General features: G+C 46.0%; 1 protein-coding gene across 1 annotated transcript in view; it reads right to left on the minus strand.

The window, feature by feature from the left end:
• Positions 1 to 12,119, minus strand: part of Abhd17c (abhydrolase domain containing 17C) — a 42,221-nt gene extending 30,102 nt beyond the window's left edge. Inside the window, exon 1 of the mRNA XM_028774681.1 lies at positions 11,447 to 12,119. Within this exon, the coding sequence (XP_028630514.1) occupies positions 11,447 to 12,009 (563 nt within the window). The 5' untranslated portion in view covers positions 12,010 to 12,119. The remainder of the gene's footprint in view (positions 1 to 11,446) is intronic.
• Between the last annotated feature and the right edge of the window lie 9,102 nt (positions 12,120 to 21,221).

Here is a 21,221-nt window from a genome sequence, read left to right on the forward strand (position 1 = left end):
CAACCAGAGACCCTGGAAGGAGAAAATAAACTGAACAGAGCTCTTGCAGGGCTGTCCTGGCAAGGACGGAAACAGAAGCAGACTGATCTCAGGCAAAAGTGGGAACTCAATTTTTAACTTTTTAAACTTACATCGATCCATTCTCATTCTGTGTGTTTGGAAGGAAGGGACAGGCATCTTGGCATTTTGTAGAAATCAGTTCTCTCTGTCCACTATGTGGGTTCCAGTTCTCAGATTTACAGTCTCAGCCTTCGTGACATGCACTCTCACCCACTGAGCTGTCTTGCTGGCTCAAAAGTGACAACTCTTTCATGTGCTGTCTTAATTAAGAATTTCTATTGCTACAATGAAACACCACAGCAATTTGGGGAGGAAAGGATTTATTTGGTTTACACTTCCACATTGCTGTTTAAAGGAAGTCAGGACAGAACTTCAAACAGGGCAGGATCCTGGAAGCAGGAGCTGGTGCAGAGGCCACGGAGGCTTGCTCCTCCCCACGTCTTGCTCAGGCTGCTTTCTTATAGAATCCAGAACTACCAGGCCAGGTTTGGCACCACCCACAATGGGCTGGACCCTCCTTCATCAATCACTAAGAAAATGCCCTCTACAGCTAGATCTTACAAACAAATTTTCTCAATTGAGGTTCCTTCTTTCAGATAACTCTAGCTTGTGACAACAAGTTCATGTAAGACTAGCCAGCACAGGTATTTTCGTTTTCTATGGATTCCTTTCTCAACTCCCTTACCTCTAGTCTTCTCACCCCTGAACCCCACACTTGTGCGTCAGACACCTCAAACTCAGAAGCTTAACAGCACGCTCCTCAGGTGCCCATCACCCTACCCCTAGCCACCCAGCTCAGCAGAAACAAGGTCAGCTTGCCTACAACTCGAGCCATTCCTGCAGCTGTTTGTATATTTATTCATCTGTTTATCTGAGATAGATCTCCCCATGTAGCCTAGGCTGGCCTTGGACTTGTGACTCCCTGGCCTCTGCCTCCATGTGCTGGGACTACTGGAATGCCAGCAAGAGCTAGGATTACAGGAATGTATCTCATCTTGCTCCTGCTGTCATTTCTGACATTCCCAGTCTCCACTCTGCATCAGCAAATATTGTTAGTTTTATCTTAAAATACATCCAAACTTTGAACACATACTTCATCACGTCATCTAAAACACTCAAAATTCTTACTGGTCTTTTTTTTTTCTAGTGGCGTAGCAGCCTCTCCCTTGCCACGACACCCCCAACCTTATCAAGAAGGAGCTGAGGAACTAACATCTAAATCGGGTCGCATCACATCTCTACCTAACCCCAGTGGTCCCCGAATTACTCAGTCTTCATCTACTGTCCTCCGTTGGACCCTTGACTTTCCTGCCCCAAACATCTTGACTTCCTTGATACTCTGTATCTGCCAGGCACACTCCAACCCAGGGATACAACTCTTTCTCCATTGCTTCATCTTGAGCTGAGGCAAACCCTAGCCTCCCTTTATAATGAATTCTAACCACTGCTCCTCTCCCAAGTCCTCTCAGCAGCACCCCAGCTGTTTTCCTACAACACCTTCTTCTGTGCTCTACTGCTTGATCATGGTTATCATGAGCAGTGTTTGTCATCAGCACCTGTGAATACAAACATCACCAGGCCAGCATTTGCTTTGTTTAGTCAGAATGTCAGGCTCACAGAAGGTACTTATCTGTCAGTAAGCAGACCCAATAGGATGTAAGGTGAGCCACAGGAAGAGAGGAGTTTGAGAACTCAAAATCCTTGCAGCTATTCAGTCCAGGTGACTTCAAAAGCCAAAAGCGACCACAGACATGACCTGTGCAATGGTCCAATCAGAGAGAACCATGTGGGGAAAGGGATCACAAGGCAGGCTGTTGAATGATGCCTAGATATCATACAATATTGAAACTGTACAGGCTGACCCAGAAGGTGGGGTGACAAAGCATAGGATCAAAGCGTATGGACTATAGCCTAGACAAAGGCCAAAAAGCTTAAAAACAAGGAGAACTATGCATTTATTGAACATCAGCTGAGTATGGTAACTCACACTCAGAAGCTGAGGAATTCTATGAGTTCCTGGTCAGCCTGGGCTACAGAGAGACTATCTTAAAACAACAAAAAGGAACATTTAATTCAAAACAAATTTCAAAAGTCTGTTACACCACAGTAACATGCTTCTCCACTCCAGGTGAAGAACTGCAGCAAATGTCAGGGAAAGGGTGATAGCTAAACACCAGTTATCACGCAGGCTTCTCCACTGCCTACTTCACAAGCTTACAAGGCCCAGTGACCCTAAGATTTAGATCACATACCCTTACATCAGCCCTGCTCAACAGATAGCATGCCAGAATGTTCCATTGCTAGTGAGAAGCACTAGCAAGCCAAGAGAACCATGTAGATTCAGGTCTGACCCAGGACCGGACAGAGAGACCTGCAGAGAACAGCGACGGAAGGTGGAACAGATAGGGACCAGGGCTGTAATGGGGAAGAGGTGGTAGACAGGAAAATGACCCACTGCTCAGGTATGTGATGAAAGGGAGGGTGCCAAAGGGCTCTCCAGGCTCAGAACAAGGGTCGACTATGTTTACTGAACACTGAGCCTAGGTGCACCATGAAAAGGCCAGTGAGTGCCACCTGAGAATGTGAACCTTCAGACTGCAGGAACTCAAGATCTACTCTACACACCAATGACAGCCTGAACTATTACCCCTCTGTACGCTTATTTTTAGCTCAGTAAATTCCTAATCTAGTAGAAAAACTAATTTCTTCCATTAACTCCAAGATGACATGTTCATTTCTTAACTTACTTCATCTAGCCTAATTATAATATAAAATATGCACAGAAACAAATTAGCATGTGAACAGTCTTTTCCTAACAGGTATATAAAAATTAAAACAATAGAGGCTGGGAGAGATCCCACAGTACACAGAGGGCCGGCTGCAAGCTCTACTACCCAAGTTCAATCCCCAAAACCCACATGAAGGTGGAAGCAAAACTCCTCTGGCATCCACCCACACACCACATACTAATATGTACCAACATACACATCATCATCATCATCAATTATCATAAACTGGTCTTGTTCTGGCATCATGGACCTTTACAGTCAGTATTGTTATCACTGCAGAAAGTTTGGTTGCATCTAGGACACTCACTGAAGTCAATTGGGGCAAAGCTGGAACTCCCTTCTTAGTTCTAACCCTAACACTACAGTAGCAGCTAGCAGTCACACTTCCATCTGCAAACACATTCTCTGGTGACTATATTCTAGAAGGTCTGCTTTCCACTCTTCCCCCAAAGCAACTGCCCACACTTCACTATAAGCATTTAAAATGTCAGGTGAAGCAGCAGGCAGGGGTTCTTTGTGTTCCTTTTTCTTTGAAGTTCCTATGCTGAGCTGCAGTGGCTCTCTCAGTTACTCAGTGTGTAACTGATACTCAGCTAACTGTCGCCTGAGCCCAGAACCTGAGCAATCCAGACTTCCTGGAAACAGGCTTCCAGTTTCACCACGGTGCCACAGCCCTTTAGCTCTACAGTGAATCAATATCATGGAACTTATCAATGAGCTCTGTTACACAGCCCTGAAAACACTCCCTGAATAGGACGTGCAAGGCATTATGGGAACATTCATATTTTAAAAGGAAACATGATTCAGGTCCTTTGGCCAACTTCGGGATATAAGTGACTGCTTATGTTTGTCCTCTTAGCAAAGAACAGCCAGAAGGTTCTCAATGGCAAGAGAAGCCAAGGCTTCACCCCGTCCTGATTTTCCCCCAGAGCCTCTGCCCTCTGCTGCTGTGGCTACAGCAATACAAGGGACAGCCTGCAAAATGACTGCAGGTATTGGATTACAGATAAGGCTTCTGCTCCTGGAAAGAACTTCTTTGGCAAGTATAGAAACACCATAGTAGGAACACAGCACTACTGCACACTGCTCTCCAAAACAAATCCTGAGAACTTCTCTCTTCTCAGCTTTAAATGTACCCTCACAGAGTGAGGCTCCACTTGAACATTGCCGGACAGACAGTCAGAGTTTGGGGGAAGAAGGGGTTAGCTACCGATGGGACTGGTCTCCAGTATCATCTGGGCATCTGGTACAGCAACTCCAACAGTTCTATCAACAATCTCCAGCAATGGAATCTCATGCTTGGGCCTCGCTGTGTGGAGGTGCTGTGTGAGGACCTGGCATAGGTATTATCATTTACACCACATTATCAATTACACTCTTCAATGGAGGCTGGAGAAGGCCACAGCATCCTAATGGCACCAAGAAACTTGTAGGTGATACAGCCACATCCTAAATCCAAGTCTGTTGGACTAAAATCTGTTCCCTTAATCACTAAACCCTCGATCTGAAAGCTCAGGCTGGTAGGAACATGCTTCTCTGGACTATCCTTCTAGCAGCCTTGCTTATGTGATTCTGACATAAGCTGGAAACCAGTTCCTTAATCTCCTAAGTGAAGAAATAAACCACTGGACCATCTCATGCCGGGAATCGTTAGCTCTGGCCTCACACAAGCCTACTGCACTGTGCAGCATCTGCCTCACCCCTTTCCCGCTTTCTCTGCTCTGTGGATTGTTCAGAATGGCATCTACACAACAGGCACTTCCACCCCGCTCAGAGTCACCTGGTGTCTGTAGGGAAGTGTAGGGAGATGATAAGTGTCCAAAGGGAAGAAGAGCCCCACGGTCCTTGGCTGCTCTCTACCGTCACTCCCAGGCTTTTATCAGATGCCCACATGAGGTCACAAAAGAACAATGACATCTACTGCCCCACTGACCTGGTTAAGGAATTATCCACGGTACATTTTTCAAGGCCAAGATTCTGTGCAACACACCCGGACTGAATGGAAAGCAGAGCCAACTGGGAACAGACAGTAAATGTGGAGCACTGGGTATGAGAGAGAGAGCAGACAAAGTTGACCTATGCATCTCCCACAGACCTTCCCCAAGACCAATGCTGAAACTTAATTCCCACTGTACCACTGTTAGGAGGAAGGAACCTTTAGGAGGTGGTAAGACCAGGATGGCCCCACCCTCCTGAAAGGAATAATGTCTTCTGTCAGAGTGGGCTCATCATAACAGGACACCATCTTTGCTGACTAGGATAGAGAGGAAGGATAGCGTGCAGAGGCAAGCCTTACAAGAAAGGGTACAGTAAGCAAGCACAAGATAATGCACAAGATGTAAAACGAAATCCCATCAGCCCTGCCCAACTCTAACCCCTCTGAGGAGGAGCCTTCTGCCCATCTAAGGTATTCAAGGAACCTTCTTGGAAGCTAAGGCAGAGCCCTCACCACACCACAGAACCTACCAGTGCCTAGACCTTAGACATTCCAGGGTGCAAATGAGGAAGAATAAATTTCTCTTCTTTATAAATTACGTATTGCTGCTACAACAGCACAAAGGGACAAAGAGAGATAGAGTTAGTGGTGGTTCTGAATTAAAACTGACTAGCAAATCCAAGTTTTAGTTTTTATCTACTGTCTCTATCTTCTTATGAAAACCAAGGAGCCTGTTACTTAGAACAGTGTGTCAAAAAAAGTCTTTGTTTTCTATCTCCTATGTGTATTTGGATGGGGATTGGACCATACCTATAGCTTCAACATGAGGCTAGCAGAAGCCAGTGTAGGTAAGTGACCAAATGACCTCGACAATTTCTAAAACCAGACTTCAGTGTCTTATCTGGGATTATGACTGCTGAACAAAGATTTAAAAAGCGTAGTGGAGGGTGAATCGAGGAAGCAGAAGGTAGCAAAGGATCTTAAGGGTAAGGGAGATTCAAATCAGCCAGCCTTTAAAGGGCTGTGGCAATGCTTCTTCCAGCTTAAGACTGAATGTTAAATGATGAGTACTTAGGAAACGCTCCAAGAATATCCTAAATAAAATGCTGAGCAGAGAGCAGGCTCATTATGAAGTTAAAAATTACCAAAGAAAACAGATGTCCTGCAACTGGATAACAGCAGAAGTACAAGGTCCATCAGAACAGAACTAGTCGGCAGGTTCCCCAGGGAGAAAGCAAGAACTCAGACACTGCTCCCTGCAGGGGCGGAAGTAGTAAGCCTAGGCTCCAAGCATGGGGAGGAAGAGGGAGCAGCCAGAGGGAGGGCTCTGTGCAGACTAGCAGACAGACTGCTTTCAAGCTGCTTGGCCAGGACACATTTGCTCTAAAGAAGAGCTATGTTCTTCCTAACAAGAGTCTCCCACTGCTGGAACTGTGAGCTAGCACTGACAAGTCAACCCTCTGACAGTTGACCCTCTGTGTCCATGTGTTGTACACCTGCAGACTCACCATCAAAGTATCAAAAAACAGAAACTATATCTCTCCTGTACAAGACCTTTGCTTTGTCATTATTCCCTAAATAGTTCGACCCAACAACTATTTACATAGCATTTACATTGCATTAGATCTTACAAGTAATCTAGACATGATTTAAAGGACGCATGTGGGTTATATGCAAATTCTGTACCATTTTCTACTAAGGACTTGAGCTGTGGATGTTTGTATCCACAGGGTCCTGGAAACAACCGCCCATAGATACCAGGAGACAAGTACATTTCCTTTCTATAAATACCACTGTGCTTTCTCCTTGTATCAAACAGTGTACAAAACAGGTTCTGTCTTCTTACTACTGATCAAAGACAGACAGAAATCCTAGGCTTTTTCCCTAACTGATACAGAGTATTCCTTCTGAGAACAAAGAGGTATGCTACCAACTTTACCATGCTCAGAAAAGGAGAGCTTTGTTACTCTTGAGAAATTATACGGAGAGTGCCAATTTTAAATACTAATCACAATCAACAGACAGTGCCTTTCAACCCCCATCACCTATGTCACCATAGCTTTACTGTCACAGGATTCTCCAAATCACAGAGCCTATGAGTGGCAGACATTAAAGTAACCAAACAACATGTGGATGTATGCTCAACTTGCTTCTAAAATCAGTTGTCAGAGAGAGAAACAGACAGACAATGGCTAATAAACAGTTTGCTGACTGAGTAAGATATTGGGTCTTTGAATTGCTTTTGAATCAAGGCACAAAAAAACCTTCTTTCTCATCTTCCCCTCTCTGCATCTGCTTCCTCTGTTACCAAATGCCTTCCTTTCTCCTCCACTGTCCTTGCCACCTACATCAAATGGAAGGCTCAGAGATGACCACTAACCAAATAATGAATGCCCTACTGTCCCACTTCTGGAAATCTCGATGAAAACAATTCGGCTAAAATACTCTGCCTACTTTACACCTCATTCTTGGGGGTTATTTGCTTATTTGGGTTCAATCCCACTACGTCACAGTCAAACATCTGTAGTCTACACTTCTTGACAAGATTTGCCTTCTTATAAGGCATTCACACAGAACCTGGATCCATCTAGCCTCACACTGCCCTGCATATTTCAGCCACCTCACCTTCCCAACTCCAGCAATACCACAGGTTCCAACAAGGGCCATGATTTACAGTGTCCTCTTCAACGCTTCTGAGCCTGCAGAGGGGATGCCTGCACCTCTACCTCCATCCAGCTCAGTGGCCATTTCTTGTGGTCACATGCCAATTTTCTTCGTCCACACAAGGTCACAGTTTCTACCTCCTCTCCAACACTTTCCCCCCCCAGAAAATGCTTAAATCCTTAAGTCAATAACCTATTTCACAAATAGCAAATCACCTTTTCTGCCTCTGCACCCTCTTTTGAAGGGATTGGCTGACTCTGTACATGTATGTGGGGTCTGCATACTGGGGAGAATTCCAGCTCTCTATTAAGATCACAGTAACACAGGAGCTGCACAGACATGTAATGGATAAAAACAGAGGCCAAATGAAGAATGAGAATAATCTTTCTCTCGCTCAACACAGACACCACTGTGTCATAAGAACACCAATATGACAGCTCAAAGGTGGCTGAGACTACGAGCCATTTGAACAACCATCATTTCTGGTGAATGGCTGTAGCCGCTCTTTGCAACTTAGCAGCACTGACTGCCTGTCATTCGTCAACAGAGCACTCACTCATTCTATAAATGAAACACCCTGAGCAAATATTTAATCAGAGTTTATATTTTAAGTCCCAGTGCTAGTTTCTGGGAATAGAGAAGACAGAGGTCCTTACCCTCAAGGAACTGTCAATTAAACAGCAGCTATGGCAGTGTCATAACAAGCACAAGTAAAGGGACTGAGTGACAGGAGCAGTAGTGTGTTAATTACTTCTCATGGCTGTGACAGACACCAGGTACAAAACATCAAGGTGGATTTACTTTAGCTCACAGTTTCAAAGCCTTTAGCCTATCCAAGTTCAGCTGGCTCTGATGCTTTTAGAACTATGCCAAGAAAGGCATAATAGAGGGAAGTTGTCCCTACCCACCCACTACCACTCCATGGCAGCCAGGAAGCAGGGAGAAGAAGAGGCCAGGGCAAGACACAACCTTCAGAAGTACAATAATAATCAACAACTCCAATCAGGCCCCACTTCCAGGTTCCCCACTTTCCAAAGTCCATTTGACTAAGATCCATCAGGAGATGAATCTGTGGTGACACTGGGTCCTTATGAGCCCATCACTCCTACCACAGCTCCACTTCTGAACACTGGACTGGGGATCTAGTCTTCAACCCATGAGCCACAAGATTGGGGCACCAGAATCTCCTACATAACTAGGATCAATACTCTTTAACATGAAGGACAATCTCAAAACACCAACCAGGAGCTCAGGAAGTGCTTGGGATTTGGGGCTGCCTATTGTTGACTCAGACATTTTTTTTTTCAAGGAATAATCTACAGGCCAGGACAGAGACGACTCAGGAGGCAGCAAGCTCTCTAGTCAGTATCTGTGCAGTATGGTTAACCAGAAAGTCAGAAGACCTGATGTTCAGGAGAGGGTTTCTGAACCAGCCTGGAGTACCAGCCCAGAGTAACTGTCATTGGGACCAGAAATCCTTCAATAGCAAGGACCTCAATACAGCTGGGAAGGGGCAGAGACGAGCTTACTCCAGACTATGTTACTGAAGGATCACATACAGTAAGACAAGACAGACAGCAATCTAGGCTGAGGGAAGGTGGTTGAGGTATCAGCCCCAGAATCAGGTAAGCCAGACACACACCTTTCGAGAGATCCAATGACTACAAATACAGGGTGGGAGAACCCTAAACTACCAGTTAGGAGATCTGCTGGTTGGCTGTGAGATTATCCTGGGGTGGGTGGATGAATGCAGCGCCCACGTGGGCCCCCGGGAAATACTCTTAGCACTTCACACCCAGCACTTTTTTAAGTCAAATAAAACAGAACACATTCTGTTATGCAAAGTATCCGCTGGGGGTAGGGGGAAAATGTTTGTGAAACATTTGGTTCAGACATGCAGCCTCACATGAATTTATGTGGTGTGCAAGCATGATTAAGATGCTGAATGAGTTGGGAGAGCACTGAATAAGAAGCTTTGTGGGTGTCTTAGTGTGACTCTGGGAACCAGGAGTGGTGACACACACCTGTGACACCTGCACTTGTGAAGCAGAGGGACGCGGTGATGGTCTGTCTCAGCTGCAAGGTGAGTTTGAGACCAGCCTCTGATTCATAAGGCCCAGTCTCCAAAAGCAGTTTAAAAAACAAAAAAATACAAAAAACTCAAAGTAACGACAAAGAACTCATGCTTATTTTAGATATGAGTTCTAGTAAAACATTAAATAAACTACAAGCAAAATTTAGAGATATTACCAGGTAATTCAAACTTTAACTTCCCCAACAATACATTTTATATGCAATGGACTGCACCTCACCTATGTGGTGAGACAGACATACACACACTCAAGAATGAAAAAAAGGAAAGGCCCACATGGGAGCAACGTTTTGTAGGAATTTTTACAGAACATCAACTCAAGGTAGGACTTTCTTGTTTCACTGTCAAAATATCTAGTACTAAAATTTATTTTTAATACCTACACTAAGGCAGATTAAGCAAGATTGTGTGACATGTGCTTTTTAAAAATAACTGGGTATGGTAGACGAGTGTGGGCACAATTATGGGGTGACAGGACAGCCTCGGAGAGCCAGTTCTCTCCCTTCACCTCTGGATTCCACAGGGGAAACTCGGGTCACCATGTCTGCCCACAAAACAGCCTCAACTCATTTAGCCATCCAGCTACTCCACATACTTTTTCCAGGCAAGGTCTTACTATGGCCCTGGCCAACACAGAACTCACCATGTAGCTCATGCTAGCCTGAAACTTTCAGCAATCCTCCAGCCTCTGCCTGCGGAGTGCTGAGGCATATCCCACACCAGCACTCCACTCCCTGCTTCTGACACATACTTCTGAAACCTGTTCTTGGGAACAGGTGGCATGTGATTACTTGTGGCTCCTCAGCCACTCCATCGGGACAGACTCCAGCCTCATCTGCCTACAGCATTCTCCAAAAACTATACCCCAATTTAGGATCTCCTCCAAGACCTCAGAAGAATTTGAGCAAGCAACACAGAGTAAAAAATACTAAGTACTTCTCTGTTACACAAGCCGTTTCCCAAGAAGCATAAGGGATAATTTAGGAACATATGTGCAACGCATATGGAAATAAGTCATTATTACTGGCCATGTACTTAGCCCAGCAAGTAGATTTTTCATAAAAACTATACAAGGGTCTCTAAAAAGAAGAGTGTCCACTGTCCCTATTCTGGGGACTTGCTCCTCTAAAGAAATCCAAGCTCATTACGAACAGGACCTCAGGTACGGTTGCCACCTGTGCTATGGGGATTACATGGGAAGATCACAAGCACCAAAACAGGGCAGGTCACTTGACTTTCCCACAAACCAAATGTCTAAGTTCAGAGTAAAACTTAAGTTGTTTTTTTTTTCAACCTGGTCTGTCTTCAGAATATAACAACTTGTGCCTGGCATGTAAAAGACCCTGAATAAATACTTTCCAGTTTTATGAACGCTAACTCAAGGTCAACAGATTCCCTCACGCCTATAAGACACTCAGCGCTACTGGTGGGGTTTAGGGAAGGTTCCGACATCAGCTAACTTCCTGATCTCCGGGTACTAAATACTCAGCCGGACCTGGAGGTAAAGTCCATACCACACCCGATCCGACACTGCCTTAAGAGCTCTATTCAGGCATCGCCCTAGGGACACCTTCTACTTGGAAAGTCTCTTAGAGGTCATAGTCTCTCCCCTGCTTTCATGGGCTCTGAAAACCCCAAGGTCACTTCTACCAGACCTTCGGGGTCTGCACATAGCTCACGACACAACTCAAGCCCAACCAAGTTGGTTTGGCCGGTACGTTAGCACCCCCCACAGCGGCCACGTGCGTTTAACCGGAGCCACAAAGACTCCAGGCCGCGCGGGCCAGTGAAAAGCAGGCAGGACCCTTTAAGTCTGAGCTCTCTATCCCCGAGGGCTGGTGATCCCAAGCGAATGCAACAATCCGGGAGCACAAGCCCGCACCCCACCCGTGGCTCGGGGCTCACCGGGTGCGCAGCGCCTGCCACGCGGCGTCAATATCGGCGTAGAGATTCTTTTCGGAGGGCTTGCCGGAGCTCACACCATAGCCCGAGTAGTCGTAAGAGAAGATGTTGCAGTTGATGCGCGAGCCCAGGCCGATGTAGAAGCTACACATCTGGCCCAAGTCCACGGCGTTGCCGTGCGAGAAGAGCAGCGTGTAGCGGCTGGAGGGCGCGCAGCGCACGAACATGCAGCCCAGCCGGTTATCGCGGGCGGTACGCGAGAAGAAGACCTCGACGGCGTCTAGTTCGCGCTGCGAGTACTGCCAGTCGGCGCGCTCGCTCAGGTGCAGGCTGCACGCACCGGGGCCCGCACCCTCCTCGGCCGGAGCGGGCTGCGCCGCCGGGGCGGGCGCGGGGGTCGCAGCGGGCGCGGGAGCGCGCTGCTCAGGCGCCAGCACCGTGTAGGTGGGTTCGGGCGGCAGGAAGGCCAGCTTGGCGGCGATGCGGCTCGGACAAGGAGGGCAGCAGAAGAGCCAGCACAGCTCGCCGAGAGAGAAGCCGTTCATCCTGGGGCCGGGCTCGGGCATCGGGGCGGCCTGAAGCCCGCCGCGGGCGGGAGGGAAGCGCAGGGAGCGCAGAGAGAGAGAGCGCCGAGAACTGGAGGCCGGCCGAGGAGGCGGAGAGGCCAGGGGCGGGGCCAGGCGGGCTCGGCTCGGCGAGTGGGGCGGGTCAGCGGCAGCCCCGCAGCCCCGGCGAGGTGCGGACGGCCGGGGCTCGCGCGCGGCACACAAAGCCCGCGGCGGCGGCGGCCATGGCCCGCTCGAGCGCGCCGCCCCGCCCCCGCACGCTGCCGCCACTTCCGGGTTACCGCGCCGCGCGCCCCCCACAGGCGGGCGGGGCTATCCATCCGAACGGACGCCCTAGTCTGAGCAGGACTCCACTGTCTGGGCGGGGCTCCCGCCTCTTGGGCGGGAGTTAGCGCATCTGGGCGGGGCTACTCTTTAGAACAAACTCGAGGGTCCGAAGGGAGGCTCGTGGTTTCTGGGGCGGGGCTTAGCGCGATTGCTGCGGGGTTCTGAAGAGATGGGCGGTTGGGACTATCCTGGATTGAAAAGGTAGGCGTGCATATGCTTTAGGATTCGGTTCTCCAAAACCAACTTTCTGTCCTGGTGGAGTTATTGAGAATTTATGTAAAAGATGATTATTGGGAAAGAGAATTGAGTAAATTAAAAATGCCTTGCTTTCCTCTAATCAATGCTATATTTTTCTCTTTTGGTTGATTGAGACATTTTAGCCTACACTTGCTTAGGACTCAGATGCTTCTTGCTCTACCACCAATTGGATAGAGTTGGTTCTCTCTATCATATGTGGGTTTGGAGGATCGAACTTGGGTCATCAGGCTTGGTCCTGTTTACCCACTGAGCCATCTTGTAGCCTTAGGCAATGGTCTCAGGTTCCCAACTTGGTAATGTGAGGAACAGATGCTAGTACATTTCGATCTGGTGTAATGCATAGTGAAAATAGGGGACTTTGCAAACTGAATAAATTGAAAAGTGTCCACTCCTATCTCTGTCGGTCTTCCTCTAGCACTGTTCCTCCCACCTGACAGAATCCACGCGCATGCAGCTCAGGAAAGGACAGCTAACAATTTCTAAGTCCACATCTTTGTGCTGCCAATAGAAAGGATAACAATCATATTCCAGATGTTCTGGTGGAAGTCCTGTTGGGAAACTTAAAGTTGGCTTATTTAGTTTAGTCTCTGTATCCTTCTGCAAAGGATTTGTGCCATGTGATTTGGACATTACCAATGACTAAATAGAAAGACCAAATTTTTGGATCATTTTAAGAGACTATACAGAGGGAGGCTTCCTGTAAAAGCAAACTCATTTGTGTTTATGTGACTATTAAACTTAAACCCTTATTTTATATTCCATAGAAAGAAAACCTTTCTCACCCATACTACATAGAGCTGACATTAGACTTTGTGTGGCCTGATAAGATGAGATGTGCTGCCCAGGTCTGACAAACTCAATATCTCAGCACATTTGTCGTGTAAAAGCTCCTCAGCTAGTACTTTCTAGTTTTTGGATGCTAACCCCTCTGTACAACCATCCTCAGGTATGAACATCCACAGGTGAGACAGTATCCCTTGGCATTTTGGCTGGGGGAGTTTAATGTCTACCTTTGGAGAATAGCTGTGTCCTATTAGATACAAGGACCAGGGTTAACGCCTGTCCAACTTGATCTTTAAGAACTCCTATGTGCCGGGCAGTGGTGGCGCACGCCTTTAATCCCGGCACTTGGGAGGCAGAGGCAGGTGGATTTCTGAGTTCGAGGCCAGCCTGGTCTACAGAGTGAGTTCCAGGACAGCCCGGGCTACACAGAGAAACCCTGTCTCGCAAAAAACTCCTATGTGATTCTTAACCATTCTAGCAGAGTAAGGTCTAACTTTGCATTTAGACCAGCAAATGTGTTTGTTGGCTTCTTAGCATAAGTCTAGTCAATGAATTAACCTGGGACATGTGAAGGGACAAAGTGTTAGGACTGTCACCACTGTTGAAGTAAGTCTTTCCCCACCCACCACCTAGGGCTAATGAGCTAAACAACACACCATGTAGCTGAAGGACACTATTTGATATTGCCATTTGCATGTTTGACATTTTCTTTTATATTAGTCTTCTAGATGCTGAGTTACTGAAGATTGACTTGATTTGTAAAACCAAACCCATATTAATATGGAAAAGGTGACTCATGTATTATGACCAGAAGAGAAGGGTATAAAAGTAACTTTTATTCACCTGGTGTAATTTGTTGTCCCCGAGGCTGACTGCCTTTGTCTGCTAGATCTAGTCCTAGAAGCTTCTAGCCTCCATACAATCTTACCTAGACCTAGAATGCTTTCAGCCTCTGAGACTTGATGTTGAATATGCTCACCTTTTTCTAGCTCTTTCTGCTCTCTGGCTGGCTGGTTCAACCAGCTGTCCTGGCTCACACTGCTGTCTTAGCTGACTGATCCACTCTCACTTCTCTCAATTTCTCCTGAATTGCTTTGCTTGGCCTTATACTAACTTTGGCAATATGTTCTAATCTTCCTTTTCATTCTCTGGCTTCTGTCTTTCACCTGTGTCTAGCATGTTCTTGCTTTACAACCTGTCTCTGTACAACTGCCTCCTTCCTTTTTCTCTCTGTGTTGTTCTCTCTTAAGTAGAGCTGGGCATATCTTCTGTCCACTCTTTCTTTAATTCATCACTGTCTGTCACTCAATTAGACATCACTTTCAAGCATGGGGTACTTTCTTCTACAAACTACCATTACCTTCATTGTTTTAAGATTAAAGGTGTGACTAAGAGCTGAGCCACACCACGACTAGAAAGTTTTTGGGGGGTTGTTTTGTTTTGTAGCTAACACAGTCTCAGGGTTCACAGTATGATTAAATATCCTGCAACAGAAGGTGGATATACATGCTTTAAAAAATTAGCCCTGGGGGCTAGAAAGATGGTTCAGCTGTTAAGAGCACATACTGCTCTAACAGAGGTCCTGAGTTCAGTTTTCTCCACATATGCATGCAACTAAAAATGAAGATAAAATAAATCTTTAAAAAAAAAAAAAAGAAAAGAAAACCTGGGCTGGAGAGATGGCTCAGTGGTTAAGAGCACTGACTGGTCTTCCAGAGATCAATTCCCAGCAACCACGTGGTGGCTCGCAACCATCTGTAATGGAATCCAATGCCCTCTTCTGGTGTGTCTGAAGACAGCGATAGTGTACTTTCATAAAACAAATGTTAAAAAAAGAGAAGAAGAAGAAGAAGAGGAGGAGGAGGAGGGGGAGGAGGAGGGGGAGGAGGAGGGGGAGGAGGAGGAGGAGGAGGAGGAGGAGGAGGAGGAAGAGGAGAAAGAAGAAGGAGGAGGAGGAGGAGTGGTGAGGAGGAGGAGGAGGAGGAGGAGAAAGATAGGAAAGAAAACTTATCTGTCAGGATGGAATCAGATACATTGTTGTGTTTTTCTTCTTACTGATACCAGATACTGTGTGAAGTCAGGGACTAGGAGGTATGTCTATTTTGTCCATCGTTGATCATCTCCCTATGACAAGCATAAAGTGTTTGAAAATGTTAAGTTTCTAATGAATGAATAATTTAGTGACTCCCTCTATAGACCAAGTCTGTTTGTTCATCCCTGTATAGACAGTACTAATGTAATGTGACCTTAAGGAAGATGAAAGCAACCCACACCCCTGCTAGCATCACACTTGATAGGCAGTGTCCATGTGTTCTGTGGCTTAGCGTGCAGCCAGCCACCTTACCTTTCTTCAAGGCAAAGCCCAGATTTTGTCCTCAGTAATAAGCCTCACAATGAAGACAGTCACCCAGCTTCCCATGATACAAGCAAGACCACCTGACATAATTCCACCCAGTAGTAGAAAACATCCTGAGAAGCTTCCAGAAATGCGTTCTTTCTTTTCAGGACTGGTGAGAGACTAGGATACAGATTTCCCTGCTAAACAGACAGAGTAAATGGCCAAAACTAGCTAATAAAGATGGTGAGCTTTTAAGGCAGCTGGCTTCTTCCCCAGCCTCCTCACCTGGGACAAATGCCTGGTAGCTTAAAGGTCGTATAGACCTTTTTCCTGTCAGCAGGCCTTCTGCTGATGGACTGGCCCAACAAGTTCCAGGCTTGATCAGGATTTGTTTCACAAGAGTTATGGGCTAATCAACCATCCTTCAAACTGACCAACCCTAAATTCAGGAAGAAAAACTCTTCAGAGACTTAAAAACCCAGCTCTCTAGAAGAAACTAGATTTTTTTCTCTGTGTCTGCTGCATGGATTTGCTTCCTCAACCCCACCAAACACCTTCTTCAACTGTTGATTCTGTCAGCTCCTGTTTGCTGTGTTCTAGATTTCTCCACTGCTACCTGTCTCAATAGAGAGGATTTCCTAGCTTTTAACTGTCAGAGAAAATGAGCCCAATCAAGACCCCTAGACTGTATCACTGGAGTTTGAACCCAGGACCTTTCCATACACTAGTCTCAGTGTAGTCTCACTTAGTCTCACTAAGCCACAGCCTCTGCCCATAGCCAAACTGAGCGTCCCTTTCTTGTTTCACCTGCATGACTGGCTTTGTTTCTAGAACACAGCAACCAAGAGAGTGAATTTCACACTGAAAGATGGTGATGTTAGAGGAAATGCACCAGAAGTGACCACTCAAATGCAGTTTTTCTAGCCAACTGAATGTCTTCATTCCAGTGGCTGGGACTACACTCAGGTATTTGAAGACCCAAGTGTAGCTTTGACCATTTAGAGCAAAAGGCTTTTAAAGGTAAAAATCACATCATTATATCTTACTTCACAGTTGCAGGGGGAGGTTTTTGCGCAAGCAGTCAGTTTAATAGAAGGTAAGTTAGCTGAGAAATCTTAACCTTGGGTTCCTGGAATAGAATTGAGTTATTTGCAATGGGATTCTCCATCAAGGAAATAAAGTTAAACATGAAATGGCCTTAGCAAGAATATAAGATGGTGGAACCTCTGCACTCTCTTGTTCAGTCTCATTCTTCACATGTTCTGTGAGCATGAGTCAAGTTGCTGATTTGTCTTTTTCTAGGTGAACATAGTTGGCCCTAATGACCAGTAGCTTAATGAGTTGATATTCTATTTGATGTAGTTGGCCATGCAATTGAGGATGCAGGGTCCCACTCTTACCCTCATCAGAATATGAATCAATGGTACCACTAATATTTAGAGTATGATGGTCAGCCATGGGGACCAGACAGACCAATACTGTGGAAAACAAGCAAAAGAAACTTGTTCTAAGGACTACCACTTCATTTTTAGACTCCATTTAATCATACAGAGAAACTGAATTCAAAGTCCCAGGCTCTAAGAGGAACCGAGGACTTCCTTACAGCTGAACAGCTTCTGCCGTAAACTGTGGTCTGAGTCCAGACATCTCAGGAACAACTTGTAAGATGACAGTTGTTGGAGTCCAGACATCTCAAGGATAACTCCTCCATCTTGCTGGCAGGGTCAAACATGTTCGTGTTCCCAGGCCTAGGAACGAACTCTGATCCCACTTCTCCAAATGTTTTCTTAATTGTTAACCGGTAAAAAATATAGAAAGTTCTATGGTCTAAACCAAGGTGCATAAGTTATAAAAATGTATAACCAGTTGCCTATTATGCCTTAATTGACTACATGCGACTCGCCCACTCCTTTGTTCCCTTATCATTCTAAAATTCTGGATCATAGTCCAGGAGGGGACCTGCCCACAAAAGGTGAATTAAGGACCTTGAAACCAGGTGCCTGGATATGGCCCAGTCTCCAATGGGTACTCCCTTGCCTAACCTGTAATGTCAAAACACAATTGGATAACACTACAGCTCCCCACCCCACCCCCTTTGTGTTCCCATCCTTTAAAAAGGTTGTACAACTCCCTTCAGGGATGTGGTTCAGATTCTGAACTGGCCACCTCCCTGAGCACTCAGAAAATAAAGCTTTCGTTTTTAATCTTCTGTCTCTGAAGTGAGTTTTCTCAGCTTCTACAACCAACCCAATAGTTGTCAAAGATCTGATCTATGTCTCCTTTCTTTGAGGTTTTCTATGACCATGTCAAGATTTTCCCTAATTATCACTGATTGGTTGTCATAGAAACAGCAAGTTTCTCCTAAGGCTATGAAAGTTCTCCCTGTTTCAAAAACAGAATGTCCAGCATCCTTCAGTCCATCAAGTAGCCCTCAGAGACTACCTCTGAGAGGAAGTAAGCTTAGCTCTCTAGCCTGGAAATAGAAGTTTCCAAATGGCATGGGTCTCATTCTGGGTTCCCTAAAGCTTTGGTTTCCAACAATCAAGGCTAAGGTGCCTATGGCAGTTGCACTGGCAATTCCTGCCCCTCCCAGGATCAAAACAAAAACTGAGAGCTGTTGGATCTTCATTAACAGAGTCAAGGCAAATATGAACTCTCTATTGTGAGCATATACATGGCAGATAACATAAACTAGTATACATGTAGTGGGTGTGAGGCTTTCCAGTGAGTTGGAGGTGACACATTTTAGTCAAACTGTTAGCATAAGCAAGCCAAGTAATTTGAGGACATAATGCAGCCACATTGTCCTTGGCAGAACAACTCACCATTGGCATGCATAAAATTGTAATCCCTGAAGGCCTTTTTCTAGCCAGTCTTCTCCACAACCTGATTTCCTGACTATTGTCTCTCTCCTAGACCCATATTGTACTTCACCTGGAGGAGGCATAAGAGAGCATAGGTTCACCTGAGAGGTAGAATTTTCCATCCTTGGTTTTTATGACTTTCCCTGTCCAGTTTTGAGGCTCGACATCACGGGTTAGTACTCTGGTCTCTCTTATCTTTAAGGGCTCTGGAGTCTGAGGAACCATCCCGCTGTCATCATCCTCACTAGCCTGTTTTTCAAGGGATGACACCAGCTACTTTGACAGCAGTTGGAGTGGTGGGAGAATGACTGGGTAGGTTCCAGGGTCCAGGCAGGATCCTCTTTATCCAAACCGGTTCCTGGTTGAAATTGGGTGGGTGGGTTCAGAGGTGGGAGATAGTAGGAATCCTTTCAATGGCCTGGTGAGCTTTCTGCAAAGTGCAATGACTTGAGAATGGAGTAGTTAGACATTTCTGCTTGGGGAATTATCTCAGAGTTTGGGGAGAATGGGAGGTTCTGATGGTTTAAATAAGAATGGACCCCATAAGCTCATATATTTAAATGCTTAGTCACCAGGGAGAGGCACTACTTAGAAGGATTTGAAGATATATGGCCTTGTTGGAAGAATTATGTCACTAGAAGTGGGCTTTGAGCCTTCAGAAACCCATGCCAGGCCCACTGGCTTACTGTCTTCCTGCTGCCTGTAGATTGGAATGTAAAATTCTCAAATTCTGCAGCACCATATCTGCTTGCATGCCACCATGTTCTCCACCATGATGATAATGGACTAAACCTCTGAAAATGTAAGCAGGCTCCAATTAAATGCTTTCTTTTACGAGAGTTGCTTTGGTTGTAGTGTCTCTTCTCAATGATAGATCACTGACCAAGATAGAGGTGCTCTCCCAAACACAATTTCAAAAGAAGGAACCCCTCCAGGTAAGGAGTGCATTGGACCCTGAGAAGAGCAAAGGGAAGAGGTTGACTCAATTTTTCACAAGTTTCCAGGATCAAGTTGGTCATAATTTCCTTAAGAGTTCTGTTCATCCTTTCTACCTGACCTGAGCTCTGTGACCTATATGCACAGTGTAATTTCTAATTAATATTTAACACCTTTGTCAGATTTTGAGATCCTTTGGCCATGAAGGCCAGGCCATTGTTGTACCCCAAATCTAGGGGCAGCCTAAACCTAGGAATTATTTCCTGAAGAAGTTTCTTAGTAACTACTGGCACAGTCTCTTTTTGGGTAGTGTAGGCCTCCGCTCATCCCGAGAAGGTGTCTACAAATACCAGCAAATCTTTATAGTCAAAAACATTAGGCCATATTTTAGTGAAGCCCAATTCTCAATGTTCCCCAGGCCCATTTCCTCAAGTCCAGATCTCTTGTGAATCTTCCTTCCTGCTTCGGGGTTTACCTGAGTCCAGGTGGCACATCTAAAAGTGATGTCATTAATCACTTCCCACATTTGGAGTGTTAATTCCTGGGTCTGAGGAGTTGAGTAGTTCTGTGGCCCCTAGGTGGGGGTGGCATGGTGGAGATCCAAAACCAGTTGCCTTCCCTGGACTCTACATCTGGCAGCCTTCACTATCCTTGCTTATCCTGTTTGGCTAGTTCTTGTTTCTCCCTGTCAAACATCACCTTCCACCCCCCACCCCACCTCAGTATATTATAGGTGGTCCAGTAAAATAGAAGGACTTCCAGAAGGACTTACAAGACTTGGAGAGGCCCCATTGGTTCTAGGGCCACTTCTCTGGTTGCAAGGTCAGCTTCTCTTTTGCCCTGGCATCTGAGGAATCATCTTTTTGGTGTCCTTTGCAGTGGACACTGGCCACTCTTTTGGGTAACCAAATAGAACCAAGATTTCTGTTCATCCTCTCCACCTGACTCGAGCCCTGTGGTCTATATGCACAGTGTAATTTCTAATTAATATTTAACACCTTTGTCAGATTTTGAGATCCTTTGGCCATGAAGGCCAGGCCATTGAATAGAACCAAAATGTCTATTTTTGATTTCTTTTCCTGCTGAGGTTAGCAATCCTCTTTCTCTATATAGAGCCCGTGGTGAAAGCATATCGGCTATCAGTGTATACGGTGATAGCCTGTCTTTCCCTCAGCACTGTGCTTAACTCAAAAGTTGAAAAGCTCAGGAGCTGAGGTTCCCCTGCTTAAAGATGGTGCTCAGGTAGTCGTCTTACCAAGGCTCACTACTGCTGCCCCTGCATATCTCATCCATCTTGGATGAAACTGCTCCCATCTGTGACTCATCTAGTGTCACTAGCAGGATGTGAGCAGATCAGGCCTGATAGACTGGATCAGTTCAGTCAGCTCAAGACAGTCATGCAGGGACCCTCAGAGTCATCATCTGACAGGGCTGAGAGGGCCGACGACGATGTCTTGTGGAACCAAATGTAAGGTTGATGGTTTGTATAAGCTATGCCCAGGGAGTGGCACTATTAGAAGGTGTGGCCCTGTTGCAGTAGGTTTGGCCTTGTTGGAGTAGGTGTGTTACTGTGGGCGTGGACTTTAAGATCCTCATCCTAACTGCCTGGAAGCTAGCATTGTGCTAGCAGCCTCCAGGTGAAGATGTGGAATTTTCAGCTCCTCCTGCACCACATCTGCCTGGTTGATGCCATGTTCCCATCTTGA

This window comes from Grammomys surdaster, unplaced genomic scaffold (genome assembly GCF_004785775.1).
Source record: "Grammomys surdaster isolate TR1022 unplaced genomic scaffold, NIH_TR_1.0 242, whole genome shotgun sequence".
Taxonomy (NCBI): domain Eukaryota; kingdom Metazoa; phylum Chordata; class Mammalia; order Rodentia; family Muridae; genus Grammomys; species Grammomys surdaster.